Raw genomic sequence first — 13819 nt, forward strand, 5'->3', positions numbered from 1 at the left:
GTGTTTGATCTCATATTCATATTCATATACATATTGATAGTGTGTTGTTGAAAATGTAATAAATCGGTTAATTTAATAATTTACTGGCAATGGTAAATGCAGGTCGACAGAAACCGATCAGCGCCTCTTACTACGTTGCCCGTTTGGATCCACGTGGTGCCCTCTTAATGGCCATTCTCAACGTTTCTCAAAGTCAAACCTTTCTTCTTTCAACCCCACCACGCCCCAGGGGACTCTCCCCCTTTCAAGACACTCTACTACACGCGCCTCGTTCTCTGTTCACTCTCGTTTAATATCATAGTTTGAGTCAAAATTATTCTTAAATATATTACTTTTTATTATATTTATAAAAAACATAATATCCAATTTGTTAAGATTAATTCACAAATTTATTGTAGATAGTATTAAATGATTAAATTAGTGTGATATATATTAAATGAATAAATATGGATACTTTCATGAATAAATGGTAAGATATAAAATATTAACAATTAATATATTACAAAAGATATTTATTTTTTATATTTAAGGCAAAAAATATTTGTAATTATTTTTTATAAAAAATATAAGTAGTGTTATTTATTTATTTATTTAAATTAGAATACTTATTTTAAAATTGATAAAATTTTAAATTTTATTTTTAAAAATAGTTATATTAAATAATAAAGAATATGTGTTAAAAAAATATATTAGTAATATCCCTCAAATAAAATTTTCAATTTTTTTATGCGTCGAGAGATACATAGTAGACTAACAGTGAATAATAAAATTTTATTAAAAAATCACATTTAATGATAATATTATTATTATTATTATATTAAAATATTAAAAAATTAATAAAAATATTATATATAAATTTTTGTTATGTATCTTTAAATACATATTAATTGTTGAGTTGGTGGAGAGTTATTTTAGTTTAATTTATAATATTAAATTCAAGTCATAATGAATATATTTATATTTAATATTAAAGATAAAAATTTATCAAATTTAATGAATAAAATTGTATTAAATATTAACAAAATATTTATATTAAATCTATTTGATTCGAATAAAATTATATTTAATGAATGAAAGAATTAATAATAATAATAATATTATTATTACAAATAACTTTATAAAATAATTACTAACATACTCTTTTCCGTTCTGATATAAGTCTCCTATAACTTTTCATAAAAAGATTATAATTATTAATTTCTTAACAAATATTTCAAGCACGCTATTTAATGAAATCTATAATTTAATATTCACAATATATGTTGATAGTTATTTTTATAATATTTTTATATGTTTTTTAAATCATTTTCTTCAAAGTAATCAATTCTTAACATGATTTAATAAAAAAAAAAGGGGTATTAAAAGGAATAAAGTATATGTTTCACCTTGGGAGGAAGACAGAGATAAATATTGTCTTGCAACTGAAGAGAAGGGAAAGAATCAAGAAGGGTAATGAAGTAGGAGGGTCAAACAGATCACAGCCGTTTATTTATGGTGCATGGACCCCATGATATGATAAAGAGTTTTCAGTGCATCAGAGTTTTGCATGGTGAGAACCGTGATGGGGCCATTGGGGATGGAGTGACTTATTTAATGAGGTTTGACACTGAAACCAGTGAGATCCAATGGTGTCAATTTCATATGGGGACCACACCATCCATCAAAACCCCCAATGGAATTAAATTTGGTGGAAAGGCTAGACAGTGATTTTATTGCTTTCGAAATTTAATTATGAAATTCTGCAAAAAATTTTTAATTTTACACATTTAGACGAGTGAGTTTATCAATAAATTTTTTTTACATATATAAAGATTTAAACTTGAGATTTTACTTAAGAGATATTGAATTACTTGTCAATTGAACCAATTTCCGTTAGTTCATCTTTTATATTTTAAAATATACTTAAAAATATCATTAAATTTAACAATTAATTATTTTTCCACCTTTCAGCGATTGAAGGAGACATTGAAGAATTTTTAAAATATGTATTTAAAGAGATATATATATATATATATATATATATATATATATTAAAATAATAAATTTTTTTATTAAAAAATATAGTTTTTATATTATTAATATACTTAATAATATTTTTTTAATAAAAATTTATTATATTGTATATTCTTAAATACATGTTAAAATAATTAAAAAAAGATATAATCTCATAAAGAAAGAAAGAAAAATGAAAACCTAAAAGAAAATTGTATACTACGATGAATGCCAAAATTAGTTGAAGATTTTGGTCTCATTTAATAGCATACATATGTGCAGCATGTACTTTGAATGGTGATGTATGGTGTAGAGTAAATTAAATTACCAGTTTACACAATCCATTAAGTATGAGAATGTTGAATTCATTCTTTTGCTACCGTGATAACTAGTAAGTACATATCCATCAATCCATTATCAAGATATAATATAATATATTACTTTATTAATAGTTAGATATAAATTAAATAAAAAATTTAAATTAAATATAAAAAATTTAAAATTTAAAATAAAAAATTTTTATATATAAAAAAAATTATCTCATTAATTGAAAGTGACTATTTAATTAGTATAATAATTTTATGAACTTTAATTTTAAAAACTAAAGTCAAAAAAGTACAAAAATATTTCTAAAATAGTAAATAGTCATATATTTAAATACAACATATCCCAATATTTTTTACATTAAGCATTAAAGTTCGATCAAATTTTCTTTTTGCGTAAAAGTATTTTCCTCCAAATAGTTAGAGACTGGAGATATAAAAATTACTAAAAAAAATTATTTTTCTTTTAATAAAACATGTTTTATGTATAAAATTATAAATGGAATATTAGTTAGCATACTAAAAAAAAATTAGGTATTCGTTGACTATGTCAAACTTTATTAGTGTCCAGTCAAGCATAATTAATTATATTCTTAAACAGTACTATTAAAAATTAAAAGGAAACACTATTAAAGACCACGCTCAAATATATTAAAAACACGAAAAAGGTAAATTAATAATATTTTTATTTTTAATTCCTTAATCGGTATCTTTTGCATTTAATTATTCGAAACAAACTAATAAATAAAAATTAATTAATTAATTTTAATAATTTTTAATTTGTAAAAAAATACATATGATGAATTAACAAATATTTTTTATTAAAAATTATTTAATAATATCAATATATTAAATCCCATAATTTTAATATATTTTTATTATATAAACACTTTTATTATGTATTATTTTCTATGAGTTAAAAATTAATATTTATTTTAATTTGATGACTGAATCATCGTTGAAAATTATGCTACCGGTAGTCAACGAACCATTTAAATCATGAAAACCTTGAACAGTGTAGCACAAGTTATAGCAATAAATTTATACGTACTAAGGTACTGTATTTATGGCCAATTTTAAAATACCGATGATTGAAATAGTTTTTATAATATATCAATGAGATGTTGTTTAAAAGTGTTTCGAATTCGATATAAAACATCGTATCATGTGTATAAGGGACAACTCATAAGAATAAATGATCTAAAATAATCGACTTTAAGGAAAATATTTTAATGACTACTATGTTTAAATATCAATAATAAAAGTTATACAAAGTAAAAAAAAAAACTAAACTAAACGTTGACCAATAAGATCGAATTATTAAAAAAAATTATAATATTTATTTTTAAAAAATTAACTTTTAAAATTATTAACTTTTTCACGTTTTCACTAAAATAATAAAAGAAAAATAAACAAAAAAACATGTTAAGTCCAATATATATTTAAATTTGTCTAACATAAAATTTTCAATTCCAAGTTATTTAAGGAAATACATATCCATACAAAAGATATAAAGTAAACATATATACTTAAACTTTATATCATCAAATATTTAAAATCTTATTCAACGATTAGTTATGTAATGTGATTAGTATAATTAACAATAAATTGTAGTATATTTTTATTTAAAGGAATTTACACATTTTTCTTTTGGATAGGAACGTATTCTTTTATTTGACATGGTAATTAAATCTTTTGCATGTCACTTTTATCTAATTAATTTTTTTTAATTTAATTTTTTTAAATAAATGATTATTTTGTTGGTATCAATTTTTAAAAATCCAAAATTAAATTGAAGTAAACATAATACAATTTAATTTATGCAAATATTCAAAACATATACATTATATTTAATTTTTTTAGAAGATTGTAGCAAAAAGAGACAAAAGGAATTAAAAAAAAATTAAACACATTGAAATTATTATTATGTACTTGTAATTTATGTCTCATAATTTTGCTAATTAAGTGAATTGATTGAATGGGACTATAATTTATATAAATTTATTGTAATTTTATGTCATATATATATATAGAGAGAGAGAGGTCATGATAATACAAATTAATTTTATATTTTATGACAAATTTTATATTTATTAAGACCATTTCTATTTAGGCATATTTATTTTATTTTCAGAGTTAAGTCATATTTTTTTTTAAATAGCATATTAATTAGTGTGAAATTGGTAAAGTCTCTCCAAAACTATAAATTTTCTTTAGAAACTCTCTTGTGGCAAACTTTTTGACTAATAAAAAGAGGTTTGGGAGAAGTATGTCTCTCTATCCTACGTGCTTTAGATATAGTAATTTTCTTGAGTCTGTAATGCATCTCTTCAGTGATTGATATTTTGTTAAGAATGTGTGAAATTATTTTATCTTTTCTAATAAATGGACTAAATTTTTTAGTATTGGTTTTTTTTATTGGCTTATAAGAAAATTGTCCAAGCATAACTAGAGTAAGTTTGTTAACTGAATATTGTTTTTCTTGTGTTGTTCTTTGGCACCTCTAAAATAATAGAAATTGTTTCATTTTTTTAAATTCTTTTGTACACCTTAAAGCCTTACTTCATAAAGTTCTTTAGGATTATGACTATTTGTTTAATGTTTGCAAGGGTAACTCTAAATCTGAGCAAGATGGTTGATGACCAAATTTGCATTAAGTGATCTCCTTCTCTTTGGGCAGTTGAAATTAAATATGTGTGGTATTGTATCTCATCATTTTAAAATTGTCGAATATAAAAAAACTTATTAAAAATACTCAAGACCAATTCATTTTTTATTTTTATGATTTTTTGTATTATTACTCCCATGTGACTACTGAATTAAGGGCCATCTTGTAGATCAAACTGATGATTAAAAATGATTTTAACTTAATTTGAATCAAGTATGATTTTAAGAATACTTTATATTTGATTCTTAATATTCAAGATCCCTCTTACTTTTTAATGACAGTTGAAATTAAATATTTGTTAGATTTATTTATATTTTTAATAAAACAAATATGTGTTTTGTTTTGTTTGATTTAAAGAAATATTTCTCTTGTATTTGAACTGACAACTCTCTCATTTTTGTTTTCTTTTATCTATTTTAACTTTCATGATTTTTAATTCCTAAATTTGTATTTGAGTTATATTTTTATTTTTAAACATGTAGTCAATGTATAGCAAAAATTAAAATAAAATTATTTATTAATATATTCATGTTTATTAATTAAACATTAAAATATACTTATTTATTAACAAATAATTTATTTTTATGAGCAACAAATAATTCTATCTAATATATTAATTAAACAAGAAGTTTATTTCATTTTTCAGTATATTTTTTTTATGTACAAGGGTTAGTATTACTAATAAAAAATAGAATAAATATTATGTATTTTATTTTTTATTTAAATATAATTTAAATATAAAATAAAATGATAATATGTTATATATATCACTGTTATTATATTTTGATTTATTTTTTATATAACATTATTTAATGTAAGTGATAGGATCTCAATATATAATTAATTTTAAATAAATTTTAATTAAAATTTATTTAAAATTAATTATATATTGAGTAAAATTTTAATATGAATCATAAATCACTTTGACAGAAAAATAAAATAAAAAAAAATATATATATATAAGGACAAATAATTGATTTACCTATTCAAAGCAATTTACGCGAAGGACGGTTAATATTAATAAACAAAAAAATCTTTTAAGCATATATATATATATAAATAAAACAATAATATTAACAGCTTAATTAGATTAGATGATGGGGTTAGGGTTTAAGTAAAGTTGAAAGGGTTTTGGGAGAGGGTGGGGGAAGTTGTTGTGTTGAACTCTAAGCATGGGAAAGGAGAAGGAAGGAGATTTGTGGGACGATTCAGCTCTCATCGATGCCTTCGATCACGCGATTTCTACTTACAAGGCTCTCTCTCTCTCTCTCTCAATTGTTTCAGTACCATTTCATTTCGTAACCATGTGTTCACTGTTTTGATTGAAATTCGCCCCTTATTTGCAGAAAATGCATAGCGGCGCCAAAAATAAAGTTGAAGAAGCAGAGAGAGTGACCGCAGAAAATGCCTCCAAGGTTGAGTTCCCGACTCTTCACACTACTAGGTACAATTGAACTCGCTTCACATGAAATCAAATATTACGTTATGACTTACTTGGTTGATAGTAGAATTATTGAATAAAAAGAAAAAAAAAAAATGTTTCTCTACTTAATTTTTATTCAATGCTGTGAAAGAGAGATGATTTCAGAATGTAATTTGCTTTATTAAAACACATGTATCAGTAATATTTTTCTGAGGTAATTTTTCACAATCTATGCCCCTTTATTGAAAAAGGGATGCTGGTGACAAAGGCAATGTTCCGGCAATTGATGGGCCTGGTTCTGGTGATACTAGTAATGTGTCAAAGTTGGAAGAAAACCATCATGCAGAATCACAGGTGGACCAACCTTGTCTAGATTCAGCAAGTGGTCAAGACATCCAGAGTGTGCACGACGGTTATGTATATGCGCAGGGTGCAGATGATTATAATCAGTTGGTTGCACAGTACTATGAACTTGAGGAGAAAAGGATGAAGATTTTGGAGCAACTTAATCAATACGGTGGTTTGAATTACCAATACACGGCTGCTGCTTCTAGTTCTGCTGTGCCATATTCTGATGCTCAAGGTTATTCAATGGCTACGCACCAAGTTTCTGATCCAAATGCTGTCTGTTCGTGTTGCCCGTGTTTTAGTCAATGTGTGTTGGCTCCATGCACTTCAGTTCCAGGTTGTTCTCTGGGTGGATCGTGTGTTGGCAAACCTTCTTGCAATCAATACGTAGAAATGGATCATAAAATGTCTTTTCCGAGGGAGGATGGTGAAATCCACAAAATGGCAATGGGAGCAGCAGAGAGGGCACTGTCTACTATTAGAACAACCATCCCTGCTGATTATAATATAAATGAAGGTAAGCATGCCTACCTAAAAGTAGACAGGTGCATGAATAAATATGGGCTGTGTGATTTTTTAAAATGTTTTTTGTTTTCATTTCATTTGGTTTTCTGTTTTCATCTCTTTTAATGTATATTGGTTCTAAAACAATTAACATACAGTATTATTACATCTTTATTGCTTAGGTTTGGTTCACTTGGTTGATAAAACCGTAACAGTCACCTAATGCTTTATGTACACCCACCTTCTTGTGTTTCAATGACTTCACTTTTATTGTCTAGAAATATGTCAATTTACTTCAATACTATCTAGATTTTTTGGGAGTATATGATACAGAGCATAATTGTGATATCTGTGTTTGCTCCATGCAATTCAGAGAAAGAGAGAAACAATACTGAACCTGGACAAAGTAATGGCTCAGAAACAGATCTTACTGCCGTTTTGAATGCTTGGTATTCGGCTGGCTTCTATACTGGAAAGTAAGTCTCCATCAAAGTTTTATTTGATATAAAGTTTACTTCATTTTTCATACAAGAACTTATTTCTAGCATGCTGTTATACAGTGGTAGTTGATAAGATTTTTGGTTTATTTTAATAAAATATACTCACCAGGATTGTTATTGAATAATTGAACTTTGGTTGGCCAAACTCTTTAACCACCATTTTAGTCAAAATCAAACGGAATATCTGCTGTACTCTTTTTCCTGTCCTTTTTTTAAATATAAGTTTGGCAAGATAATCTCTTGATATTATGCACTGTCAAAACAAATTAATGTGTATGCCCCTCTTTCTATTGTGTTTGCGGTTTCAGTGCTAAATATAGCTACACATATCATGGAGTGAAAAAGGACACTTAAGTTTTATTTGTGTTTAATTGAAGCACATATGATTGGAGCAAAGGATTGTGTGTTTCTGAATTAGATCTTTGTTGACACTTAGAAATGTAGTAGTTGTAACTTCCAAAACTTCAAGGTTTGCATGATTATTAGCTGTTTGGATCTTCTGAAACAACCTGTTATATCCTTCCCTTGTTCTTTGTATATTGATTGAAGTTACGGTGATAATAGGTACCTTGTTGAACAGTCCATTCAAAACAGAAGGCAAAAGTAAACTCCTAGATCTTCTTCAGGTGGAGCGAAAGGGCTCTCATACAAGTCTTGTCAACATACTAAACATTTGTCGATTGATCTACATTTTTACAGCCTCGGGAAATGCTGGTAGTCTGATCTAATTGTCAACATACTAAAGATTTTACAGGACACATTCAGGGAATATTTTTGCCTTCTGCTGTAGACACGATTATATTGCTTAAGTTTGGTGTTGAATGCCAGAGACATTAAAATGTTAATGGTCTAAATGATGGCATATGGAAGCACACCCGCGTACGTTAATGCATAAGCTGAAAATCATCTTGGGTCTGATTTTATACGTTATAAAATTCGTGGGGGGAATGGTGCAGTATATCTTCGTTGAAGACGGTATGAAGAATCAATTACAGTATTTGTTTCTAATTTATGGTTTCGAATTGAAAACAAATAAAAGATAAAATCAATGTATTGGTCTTGTGAATTTTACATTACACAAGCCGTGCAGCGCTCATAAAGAAACAACCTTCAAATGGAGGCTCATAATATTATACGGATGCTAGAATAATTTTTGTTGTCTCTGTTAATACTAATGAATATTTGTCTTTCATTTTCAGATGTAATCCACATTTCACATAAAAAGTGTTAACCGAGTCTATGAACATGGGTTATTGAAGTGAGAAATTCGTTTGTTATTTTAATATTTGGCTTTACCAATTTTTTGTTTTTTTTACTTTTTGCGCTTACGAGGACATACTTTTTGGTTAATTACTATAAATTAAAGCCATATTCCAATGTGGAGCAAATACAGCAAGACGAAATAGATAATTACAGCACAACTTGTATTTACAAATCGAACAATTGGTGGCCACTAAATAAGTCACTAGTTCGTACGATGGTTTGTGAACTTGTCGAATGGTCCACTCATAAACTAATAATACTTCTATAATAAAAAAAAGGTATGTACCTCATTTAATATATTTTCAACACCATTCTTCCCCCACACTTTCCCATAAGATTTTGCTCCAAATATTGTCGATATGAACACAAAGATTTAATGAGGAAAATGGCCTCATTGTAGTTACCCCCTGTACAATAATTCTGATTGCAGCTTTTGGTCTACTTTATCTTGTTTGACTCCACGCATATAAGTGGATCATACCCCTACCCGTACTTTTTCAGCGGCTTCCTTGATCTGGTCAATTGTAAAAATACCAAAGAACTCATCATCTATGACACCATTGATAACCCCCAACGCTACATCATCAACACTAATAGGTGGAGCCAAGAGTAGATCAGAAGCAGGAAGAGAGCTTAAAGGTTTTGTGAAGTTCTCTATTGCCCTTAGAATTCTTTCTGCTGGCTCCCCTACCAAATCCAAAGGAATCTCAAAACCATCCACTCTCCTTTTCCCATATATGAAAGCAGGTCTTAAGACAATACCTGAAGATATTGAGATCAAAGTGAAAGAATGCAAATCAATAAAAACAGCAAGACCCTATCCATTTAGTCAGCTTTATATCCTTCAAAAGCATGATATTCATCCTCCACAAAACCTATTGCTGGATCCTCAATGAGTTTTAGCTCTGTTAGTTTTAAAAATAATCATTTCCACAAATTGAGTCATTTGCAGATCAGGTGATGCTATCTGCAACTGCAAATAGGTTTGAGTTTCCTTGTTTACAAAACTTGAGTATCAATTCAGTTTCAAGATCATTAACGGATAGAATAATGACCTGAATTAGGATATTTTGAGAGAACCTCAGATTCTGCTTTCCTCTTTCCCGTGAAGTATCCAGATGAAAGTGCAAATGACGGTAAGTTATAATCATGAACTGAGATCAAGATGAACTTGGGAATTCCTGCAAGGGAAAAAGAGATGAGAATTAAACGGTACATAATGTTATCAATCTTTGGTTCAATGCATAAATTAAAAGCATCATAAAGAAGAATCCCAAACAGAATGCGCTTCACACAGAGCCATAATGATCTGTTTAGATTTATAACTAGAATATAAAACAATGGGTTACAACAACTTCTCATCCAAAATAACCAGCTGACATAAAACGTAGAAGAGCCAATTTTTTTATCTTTTCACAGGGCTGGTAAGTGAAATGATACTGCTCATCAGTCCATATCAAACTATTTCCTTTATCTTCCATTAATTTGCTATAAAAAATTAATTATTAAACCTCACACTCTTTCTCTTATTCTTTAATCAAAATATCAGCTAGAACTGCTAATAATGTAGACTGCAATTAAAAAATAGTAAAATGTTGATTAATTTTACCTATTATTCTCCAGATCCATAAACATTCTAAAGAAATGCAGCTGTTTTATGATTATAAAAAAAAGAAAAAAAAACACAATTAGAAAACACTTGAGGATATCAGCTCTTTTATGGAAGGGGATGCAAGAAAGTTTATGGCTAAAATCTTGTCTAACAAAAATGAAGAAAGCTAAATGTAGGTGAAATTAACTGCAAATTAATGCTCAACAGGATGATGACTCACCAAATTCCTTTGCAGCATTCACAGCCACAACGTTGGCCTCACCGTTAATCCTTCTCATCTGTTCCTCGCTACCAAATCCTCCGAGGGTTGAAACAACAGCAGTAGCTCCAACAAGTACTTCATCCCAGTTCACATAAAAAACATCTCCTGCACATAAGACAAAAGACTAAAATTCCCTCCAAAAAAAAAATGAAGAGGTTACTAGAAAAATTTACATGCCATGACCCATCATATTTCATATATCGCAATTTGCATTCAACGATATTGTTATGATGTTTATATGGTCACATATCTATATCTTCAGGCTCATCTGATATACTCCAACATTTGCTGAAGTATCATAAAGATGATCAGAGTGAAATTATGTTTTATTTGGTCAAATGAAAGTGGTTAAAAAACTGCAGAAGTAATTAAAGAAAACCCTATTTCATCATAAGAGTTATAGTTGTAAATTCATAATAAATTGAATTGATATATATCCAAATGTTAATTCAAACTTCAAAACTGTAAAGCCACGCCCTATGATTACGCTGTGATTGTTGGGTATGCATATGTTTCTTTTATCAATCAAAGGACACGGGCACAAGCACAAAGAGAGAGGCAACGGATAAATACCCAAAATTCTGAACACATACATTGGTGAAAGATATGGAAATGTGTAGTATGTACATAAGATTACTGATTCAATAATTAACCACTCTTCTCTACAATAGATGAGTATTAATGTTCATGATGTTTATTCTCTATGCCCTCTTCCAGCATATGCTTGGACACCCTTAACAAATTATAAGAAAAATATCATGTATATGTTCAGTAGTAGGTTTAGCTAACATGCCTGAAATCCAAGTAACCTGATCTACCCATGAGTCAGCAAAATTAGGACGGCCTGACCTGTCAAACTAAATGTTAATTAAATATATATATAAAAATACAAGGAGGGAGAGAAAGATGCACAGACAGATATAGCAATTTAGTCAAACATTTCACAAACCTGCTTAGGCTTATGACTTCTATGCCTTTGGATACTGCTGCCTTGCAAATGGCAGAGCCAACAAAGCCATTGCCTCCTAAGACTACAATCTACAGAGACGTTTACACAAGAGTGTTTTTACAAAAAAACAAAAAAAAAACAAAAATGCATAATGTATGGATAACCTCAAATTATTAAAACAGTGAGATGTGTGTACAAACCCGTTCACTTTTAACATCAGCCACAACATCTATTGTGGCAGATTTAAAATCGTCACTGACACCTGCCTCTGCATAACTGCAGTTAACCGCAAACCTGCAGAACATTTTTCGAACAACCATTATAGAACATATCAATATCACATATATCTAAATCCAGTCTGGGATCACAAAACAATCGAAGCCATAAAGCAAAGGGGAAGCCAAAATTGATCAGTAACTATCACAATTTTTACCAACTTGGATCGGTACTCAATGCAGGGGCCATCTAATCTTAATGCAAGTAGAGTTTGTAACATGCAACATAAAGAATTTTGAGAATCATATTGGAAAACTAGGAGCGCATGATGAGAATATTGACCAAATGACCGGCTATCCCATACTAGATAATGGGAAAGCGAATTATAGAAGCCTATAACAAAAAGTGCTTTCCCTACGCAGTGCCAAATGCTTCTAAATAGTCCAACATAAACCATTCATTGGATTTTGTCAAAAAAGTAAAATTAGATTCCGGAAAAGAAATAAACTATAAGATCCTGATATCCCACCACTCTGTTTCACCGTCCTTTGTTTTCCCATTGTGACATGAGAAGACTTGTATTTAATTTGAATACTGCTCTAAACCAAACATCTAAAATACTTAGATTAGGCATTAATCAAACAAAAATGAAAACTAGCAGCAACTTAAACTTCTTCACACTAAAATTAACATTGACCAATCATCACCGGTCACCGAACAAACAAAGAACCCCCAACAAACTAATCTCATGCCACCATGTTCCAAACACCAGCAAATAGCAGAAAACTCGAAGAACTGAGGTTAAACAAAATAAAAAGGAAAAAAAGGTGTGAACTTGGGAGAGAGAATTAGATTACGAACCGGTGATTTTTGAAATGGAAGGTGGGTGGAGTTTGAAAGAAAGGTCTTCTGATAGAGAAGGCACTGGGAATGGGACGAGGCGAAACGGCAGGGAGAGACAAAAACGACGCCATTTCAGCTTAGCACATGTGAAACAAGAATGAACTGTGTTGAAGAACCATCCACCTCCACGCTAAATTTAAGGGGTATATATGAGTTCACCTCTCATAATAAATTTTAAAACCACAAAAAATTCACACTTCTGTCTTCTCCATTTATTCCCCTAGTCTTTTCTATCTATCCTCCAATTTTTCATCTGTATTTTTTCACTTTAACTGTGAGGCCTAACTGCTTAAGGTAACTTTTAAATGTTAAGACATTGGTTAAAAAATTTTAAATTAAAGTTTTTTTATTAAAACATGCAAAAAATCTTATATAATTTATAATATATTTTTAAAATAAATTAATATTTATTAATTCTTTAAATATTAATCTTAAAGTTATGTTAAGGTGTTTCCAATGCAAATTAAATCAATCTATTGAATGAATTCATTTAAGAATTTGGTTAGCATTACAAAGTAGGTGAATTGAGATTAATATTTATATTCAGTGGTATTACAAATTGTCAAAATAAAAATTAAATTTTGATTAATAAAAAGTACTAATAACACTAAATATCTATAGTTAAATAATTTTTTTTAAGGTAATGAAATTTTGTCTTTTTCTAAATTCCTTTTTTAAAAATGAAAGAAAAAGAGAATTGGTCACGGGTGGTTCCACCACAGATTTGTTCTCTGCATTTTGGGGCTTCATTTGGTGATCATGAATCTGCTTTGTTAAATTGGGTTCACATCGCTTTTGTTGTTTCTGATTAAACCCTTGGATAATAAAAAAAAAGGATTAGTAGTATACCTAGACC

At 28.4% G+C, this 13819-nt stretch overlaps 2 protein-coding genes across 2 annotated transcripts; one reads left to right on the forward strand and one right to left on the reverse strand.

Annotated features, from left to right (window-relative positions):
* Positions 1 to 6122: 6122 nt before the first annotated feature.
* On the forward strand, positions 6123 to 8607 carry LOC113869677. Its single transcript, XM_027506125.1, has 5 exons — positions 6123 to 6236; positions 6330 to 6427; positions 6658 to 7271; positions 7632 to 7734; positions 8323 to 8607. Exons 1-5 carry the CDS (start codon positions 6156 to 6158, stop codon positions 8363 to 8365), a joined length of 939 nt encoding a protein of 312 aa, XP_027361926.1. The 5' UTR covers positions 6123 to 6155; the 3' UTR covers positions 8366 to 8607.
* Positions 8608 to 9103: 496 nt separating this feature from the next.
* LOC113868946 (uncharacterized protein At1g32220, chloroplastic) lies at positions 9104 to 13114 on the reverse strand. Its single transcript, XM_027504965.1, has 7 exons — positions 12922 to 13114; positions 12045 to 12138; positions 11845 to 11933; positions 11689 to 11744; positions 10854 to 11000; positions 10077 to 10202; positions 9104 to 9783 (listed from the first exon to the last, which is right to left on the reverse strand). Exons 1-7 carry the CDS (start codon positions 13032 to 13034, stop codon positions 9497 to 9499), a joined length of 912 nt encoding a protein of 303 aa, XP_027360766.1. The 5' UTR covers positions 13035 to 13114; the 3' UTR covers positions 9104 to 9496.
* Between the last annotated feature and the right edge of the window lie 705 nt (positions 13115 to 13819).

Source organism: Abrus precatorius, unplaced genomic scaffold (genome assembly GCF_003935025.1).
Source record: "Abrus precatorius isolate BTA unplaced genomic scaffold, Abrus_2018 Scaffold6, whole genome shotgun sequence".
NCBI lineage: Eukaryota > Viridiplantae > Streptophyta > Magnoliopsida > Fabales > Fabaceae > Abrus > Abrus precatorius.